Source organism: Caretta caretta, chromosome 1 (assembly GCF_965140235.1).
Source record: "Caretta caretta isolate rCarCar2 chromosome 1, rCarCar1.hap1, whole genome shotgun sequence".
NCBI lineage: Eukaryota > Metazoa > Chordata > Testudines > Cheloniidae > Caretta > Caretta caretta.
Genome location: NC_134206.1, coordinates 208,060,237 through 208,067,803, shown reverse-complemented (window position 1 = coordinate 208,067,803; position 7,567 = coordinate 208,060,237). Strand labels below are relative to the sequence as shown.

Below are 7,567 nucleotides of genomic sequence, written 5' to 3'. Positions count from 1 at the left end.
AACACATATTGTTGTCATCAAGACCATTTCTTAATATATTAAAGTAACAGAAAAAACACATTCTGAACAGTTAAAAAGTACCATAGAGCATCCTTAAGGCTGTTTCACACAGTGAAAGTCATTATCACATTTAGTACATGTGATACAGACAAGCACAGGTATGCCTTACACCAATGATGGATCCATTCTTGATGCCATGGACCATTCCAGAAAAGCGGGGGGGCGAACCAAATCATAAACTCCAACATTTATAAATATATAATTGTCAATTCACTGCAATTCCATGAACAATTAAATCTAAAGTGGTAATCATATAAAACATTTAGATTTTAAAATACATTGGTCACTGCTTAATGTAATCAATAAGGTTTTTAAATAATTAAAAAATAATCAATAATCAATTAATGGTGCAAATTATAATTGTACTGCCATGTATCTCCAGAATCCTTCTGAATACAGTTAACTGTACTGCTGTGAATTTCCAGAGGCCTGAACACTTACAGTTGCATCATTTCATGCCTGCTCAAGCCAATATAAAAGGGTTTTTTTTTCACATTATCCCTGCTCTGTCTGTTTTTGATTCATATTTGCAATTTTACATGGTTCAGTTGACTGTCAGAGAAGTGACTGAAAGATGCCAACTTTAGAAGCAATTTCTCTTTAATTACTCTTCTTGATTACAGTATCTGCTACCATTGATAACAAAAGAAGAAAATGAGGTGTGGTAGATCTCCGCACGTAAACACTGGGGCACTCTCTGCCTACCTGGTGCAGCTACTGGGAAGCAAATAGATACTGTACTTCATAATTTTTTTTTAATTAAACAGAGTATAATAATATGTGACCTCCAAATATTAATTGGACTTGCATACTCACCAGAGGTACCTTCTCCAGCATCACGCTCAGCCATGATGCTGTTCTGTGACTGGCTGAACTGCTCCGGGAGTTACAAACAGCTGCTGGCTATCTGGGAGAATGGATCCCTTGCTGGCCTATCTCCCATTCTCCTTAGTAACTGCAAGAGGGGGGAAAGATGCTTATTTCTGTCTGGTCATGTGCATTTTGAACATTGTATGCTTCACAGTGGGCATCCACTCACATGTGTCAGCCAAATGCTAATGAAGAATTGTGAAATCTTCTAGGAGAGGAGATTAATAAGAAGAGCAGCAGGAGTTATTGTGTTTAGGGGTGAGACAATGAACTTTTGAAACTATATCTGGCATGCAGATGAACCCCTATAGATCTCTTCAATCTGTGAAGACAAGCTGCCAGCAAACTTCATCTTATGAGAAGGGGTCTTTTCAACCAGGCTTGGTTGGAAACACTGAAGAACTTTGGGTGGGATAAACTTCTTAAAATAGGAAGATAACTTGTTAGTTAAGGTTAAGCTTTAGAAGGCATGTTATGATGTTGTTTTATATGTAACCATATGTTCCCATCTCTTACACAGCTTTTTAATTTAATCTCTATTCTTTTTTTTTTTTTTTTTTTTAAATAACTGAACTCAAGTTCCATGCATAGTACAGGAGCAAAGGTGTAAGGTGAAACTGGGGTACATTGTTCCTTTGGAAACAGAGGATCTGAGATTTCTGTGGATATCCAGTGATCAGCGGCTGGATAACATAGGGGGACACTGAATGGGCTCATGGTCTGGGGGGGAATCTGTTGTCAACCTACAAGGCAAAGACAGAGCTGGTGTAGCTCAGAGGATAGAGCTTGAGTTGCTGACAGGCTGATTGTGTTAGGGAACCAACACCCAGCCAGCACAAGCAAGGCCCCCTCATACTGGAGGCAGGTGGTGACAAGGTGACCCACAGTTCTGGGTGCCCTAAGAAGCAACACAGCGGTCACAAAAAGTTTTTAGAGCACTTACTGTAGGGGGTATGTGACTGTAAATTGATACCAACCCTCCTTTAGGCTGAGGCAGAAAGACCACCATCTTCTAATCATCGCCAATTCTTCTGTATCTCAAGAAGTCCAAGTTGTAGCTAGGCTCTGAGAAAGAGGGTGTGACAGAACACACCTCTGTATTCACACCCTACACCCTATTGTAATAATCTTTGTACAAGGTATGCCTTGTAAGTTATCATTTGAAAACTTTTTCGCCTTCCTCTGTAGCATGGGGCACGGGTCACTTGCTGGAGGATTCTCTGCTCCTTGAGGTCTTCAAACTACAATTTGAGGACTTCAATAGCACAGATATAGGTGTGAGGTCTTTTTTAGGAGTGGTGGGTGAAATTCTGTGGCCTGCATTGTGCAGGAGGTCAGACTAGATGATCATAATGGTCCCTTCTGGCCTTAATATCTATGAATCTATGAATCTATGAAAACTCATAATTTGCTGCTCAGTATTATTCTGATAAAATATGTGTGAAAACATATGTGAAGTTATACGATTTTTCTGTACGACATTAATACCTGTTCCAAACACCACAGCCCTGCCCAAGTAGAAGTCAGCAAACAGGTCTATCCTAAACAAATGAATGTGTGCCTGCTTTAATTTGTATTTAAGCAGTAAACAGAGTCATCAAGCAGGAGGGAAAACAAAGGAAGTTCAAACAGGTGAAAAAAAACATCAGAGAATATCCTTCCACATGGACTCTTTGTCTCCTGGGTCTCAGCTGGAAATGTTTTTCAAGAAGGGGACTAAAACTACAAAAAGAGGGGAGAAACACCCTAAGGCACCCCTCTCTCTCCTCCTGTCCACCTCATCCTCTGCACCTGAGCAGATAAAACAGCTATTGGACACTGAGGGCAGGGTTCTGACCTGAAAATTTGGTTAATAATTTGCTGGAGCATGTGGTGAGAAAGTTTGTTTTGCAACTAAATTGGTTTCTTAAGTAGATATTAGTAGGCATTTTATCTTTATTTTTCTTGTAACCATTTCTGACTTTTATGCCTCATTATTTATGCTCACTTAAAATCTATCTCTTTGTAATTAATAAATTTGTTTTACTATTTTATCTAATCCAATCTGTTTAAAGTGAAGTGTCTGAATAACTATTTAAGGTAATAGGATTGTATATTATTCCCTTAAAGCAGGGGTGGGCAAACTATGGCTCGGGAGCCGCATCCAGCCCTTCAGTGGCGTCAGGGGCTTGCCCCGCTTTGCGTGTGCTGTGGCTCCCAGAAGCAGTGGCATGTCCTCCCTCCAGCTCCTACACGTAGGGGCAGCAAGGGGGTTCAGCACGCTGCCCTCACCCCTAGTGTCACCCCCACAGCATCCATTGGTCAGGAACCATGGCCAATGGGAGCTGCAGGGGTGGTGCCTGTGGACAGGGCAGCACACAGAGCCACACCTCCACGTAGGAGCCGGAGGGGGGACATGCTGCTGCTTCTGGGAGCTGATTGAGGTAAGTGCCACCCAAAGCCTGCACCCCGACCCCCTCCTGCGCCCCAGCCCTGATCCCCGTCCTGCCCTCCAAACCCCTCAGTCCCAGCCTGGAGCACTCTCCTGCACCCCCAACCCCACATCCCAGCCCCATCCCAGAGCCTGCATCCCCCAGCCGGAGCCCCCTCCTACACCCTGAACTCTTCATTTCTGGCCCCACCCCAGAACCCGCACCCCCAGCTGGAGCCCACACCCCAACCCCCAATTTCATGAGCAGTCATGGCCTGCCATACAATTTCCATACCCAGATGTGGCCCTTGGGCCAAAATGTTTGCCCACCCCTGCCTTAAAGGAATAATGGATTTAATCAAAATATACATATGCTGGGGACAAAGCTACAGTTGCACTGGCATTTCCTAATTTTGAGTGCTTCCCTTATTCCACTGTATCAGACTCAAACGTCTGGTCTGTACTCTCAAAGCCCTTCACAGTCTAACTCTTCCCTACCTATCTGACCTTATATCTTACAGTAAGGTTCATGTCTGTCTTACCTCTACCAGTGATGACAGCCCCCAAAATTCAGTTCTCTACTCTGATACGCACTTATGTGGGAAGTGGGAAATGTGCTCAGTCAGAATCCATCAGAATTCATCTCTTCAGAACTCATCTCTTCTGTATTGTTTGCAGGAAAGTACAGTCAGATAATGGCTGGACAAGTGGCAAATTGTGATCACATTTCTGATTGGCTAAGAATAGTGCATATCCTTTTGTTTGTTTCATTTCATTCTACTCTTGCCCACTTGTCTCATCCACTTATTGTGTCTTGTTGCTTTAAATTTATAAATTTTTTGGGACAGACACTGTCACTTGCCATCTCTGCTTTCAGCACTTTAGCACAATCGGGCCCTGGCCTGAAAAATAAGGCCATTGCTCTAAATTGACAAAAGAGAAGGAAGAATATGCAATACTAGGTGTTTTTTCTGTCTCTTAATTATTTTTAATTGTTTTGTATTTAACCTCATGTTTAAATTCACTCTGTTCATAAGTTTAACGGTTTAGTCTTTCTGGCAGTTATATCTCAGGGGTTACTCAGCACATAGTTGATACTGTCTACTTCCCTCACCCCAGGATTGGGAACAAGAAGGCTTAGTAGTGGTGATTTTTTGTACTGTGGTAGAGTCTAGCAATCAAACTCAGGATTGGGGCCCCATTGTATGTGCACAGTGCCTAGCACCACAAAAAGTGGTCCTTGCCCCAAAGATGCTCACGTCATCAGTGGGTTCAATCTTAGAGTTTTATAGTGGTGCCCATCACTGTATCTCAGTGCCTTCCATGAAAAATCAACAGCCATGTCCCTAGAGCAGCGGTTCTCATACAGGCGTCTGCGGAGCCCAGCAGCTGGCCCCAAGCCCGAGTGCTAAAGGCGGTGGCCCCCCCTGCCCCAAAGCTAGGAGCGGCACAGGGCTAAAGGTGGTGACCCCCTCACCCCAGCCTGGAGTGGCATGGAGCTAAAGCCAGCGGCCCCTCCACCCCAGCTGGGAGCGGCACAGGACACCCCAGCTAGGAGTGACGCAGGGCCGATGCCAGCACCCCCTCAAGCCCCCAAAGCTGGGAGAGGTGTGGGGCTGAAGCTGGGAGCCCCAGTGCCCCTCCACCCCCAGCCAGGAGCAGTGTGGGGCTGAAGCTGGGAGCAACCCTGGGAGCCCCCCCCGCACCCATACACAGTACCTAGTTACCCCCCTGCCTGCACGTAACCCCTAGCTACCCACTCCCTGCAGCCTGAGCAGTTTTCAAACTTTTTGAACTGAGTCCCCCCCCTTTGAGTTATATTTTTTGGTTGCATCCCCCCACAGCCCAGACAGGCTGGGTTGCCTCCTGAGCTAGTCAGGGGATGGAAGTGGCACTCCGTCCCTGGACCCCACAGTGAAGAGCTGGCTGGAGCCCCCCCAGCTCTTGCCCCCGCAAATAGAAGTAAAACTATGCCTATGCCCAAGGGTTCCCCTCCCCCGCCACTGGGCCCTGCTATTTTTATAGCATGTTGAGGGGGGTCCTCAGCAAGAAAAAAGTTGAGAACCCGTGCTCTAGAGGACTTTGTGATTCAAGGTAAGCGTGAGATAGATATAACTGGTGATAAAACTGTAAGCCACCAGGTCTCAGCATGTGATGGTGACGGTAACAGCCATGATGGCCCGGATGACGATGCCAAAGCAGGACAAATATCCAATTATCGCACACGTGGATGATTCCATCTCCTCTCAGGGTCAGAGCTAGCGACTAAAACAATCTGGAATCTCACCAGGAATCGTAGAGAAACCCCCGCTCTGCCACCCTTTTAGACAAACGTGAAAGCAAACAACAGAGCCACTAAGAATCCTACAAACCCTCTTTACAGGTTAAAACGACCACCCTGCCGCCCTCCTTCCCCGAGTGGGGACAGTTTCAAAGCCGAGCAGAGCGGCTTCCCAGCCCTAGCTCTCATCGCGGCGGTGAGCCTCGGGACGAGCCTGCGCTGCGTGTCTCCGCGGCCCCCTCTGCCTAAGGAGAGCCTGATGCTCAGGCTCTGGAGCTGGTGGGGGAATGTGCGGGAGGGGCCAATTTAGCTAAACTGACGCCTCCAGCAAGCAGAGCCGCGAGAACAGCAGGGGCATCACTCTGCCCGCGGCGGCTGCCGGGAGTGGGGGCTCCAGGAGGGGGAGGTTTTACTTCCTCCCAAAGCCCCCGCAGCTGCTCCTTGCTCCCCGCCCGCCGCGGGGAAGTTCCTCAGAGTCCCCCCTCCCCCGCGCGAGTCCCGCCTTCCATGGGGCGCGGGGGCAGGGGGAGGGGTGACCGCTCCTCCCCCAGCTAGCGTCGCGCGCGCGCCCCGCCCCCGCCCATCTGCCCGGTGTCACGCTCCCAGCAGGAGCCGGCCCCAGGGGGCGGAGCTGCGACGTGGGGGAGGGATTCGGAGACGGGCTTAACGGCTCGCAGCTAAATGGCTGGCGCAGGCTGTCCGCAATGCAGGATGGGACGGGGGCGCATGTGCAGTTAGTAGAGGCCTGTCGGGGGAAGGCTGCGGTGGCTCGCGGGCCCGCTCGCTTCCCCTCTCGCAGCGCGTGCGCGGGGCCGCGGCCCTGTTCGTGCGCGTGACGACGCCCCCCTCCCCCAAGTCGCCGCCGCCTCGCCTCGCGCCGCCCCGCCCCTCCCCTCCCGCCATGGCGCTGAATAAGTCTATGCACGCGAGAAACCGTTACCGGGACAAACCGCCGGACTTCGCCTACCTGGCGTCCCGCTACCCGGCCTTCCGGCAGCACGTGCAGACCAGCCTCTCCGGCCGGGCTAGGTGGGTCCCCGGGGGCGCGGGGAGGTCTGACGGGGCTCGGCGGCCGCGGCCCGCTGGGGGCTGGGATTTTCCGCCGCCGTTGCCCAGGGCCCCGCGGCGGCAGCTGAGCGTCAGCGCGGACACATGGGGCAGCCCCGGGGAGCCCCGTTCCCTCTCCCGCCATCGCCGTGCGCCGGCGGCCTGTGGGCCGGTGTCCCCGTGCCGGGGGCGCCCCCGCACCCTCCAACCCGCGCCTCCAGCGTCGCTGTCCTGGCAACAACCCTTCCCTCGCTGGGAAACACCCCCTCCCCCGCCCCCCTCTTCCCCAGCCACAGGCGAGCGTGTAGGTCGCTGTAGCTCTGACAGATGGGGTTGCTGACCCGATAAGGGCATTCTGCTGCAGCTGTGGCTCTGAAGTGTAGACATGGGCTTAGCCTCCCTTGCTACCCAACCACCGGTCATCCCCGGAACACCGTCCACACTTAGTAGCCCTGGATGAGCCGGGGATGCTGTGGGGAAAACAGTATGTGATTAGACTTAATCAGAATACCCCTACACGAGGGACAGAGCTACAGTTTTACTGGCATGTCCCAATTTTGAGTGTTTGCCTTATGTAGATGTTTAACTTTTCAAAATACAAACTGAAGAAATAAATTCCCTCATAATATAATAGTTAGTACAGAAAAGGATGTGTGTTTTGAGGGTTGGGTTTGTCCCAGAACCAGCACTTAAGGCTTTTTCCTTCTCAGATGCTAAGGAATACTGCCTAAACAGTCTCTGTGGTCCGCTTGAGTTTTGTTACTGGAATTGAATTATTTTTGATGGATTTTGTTTTTATGTGTAGAAACAAGTTTTCTTCAAAACCATCCCATTTAAGGAGATATTTCTTGTTTTGAATATGTGGTTTATGATTTTATCCTCATGATACTTTTAATTAA

At 49.5% G+C, this 7,567-nt stretch overlaps 1 protein-coding gene across 1 annotated transcript in view; it reads left to right on the top strand.

The window, feature by feature from the left end:
• Positions 1-6,312: 6,312 nt before the first annotated feature.
• The window catches only part of METTL16 (methyltransferase 16, RNA N6-adenosine), a 32,164-nt gene continuing 30,909 nt past the window's right edge, over positions 6,313-7,567 (top strand). The window contains exon 1 of the mRNA XM_048819293.2: positions 6,313-6,650. Coding sequence (XP_048675250.1) covers positions 6,523-6,650 — 128 coding nt within the window. The 5' untranslated portion in view covers positions 6,313-6,522. The remainder of the gene's footprint in view (positions 6,651-7,567) is intronic.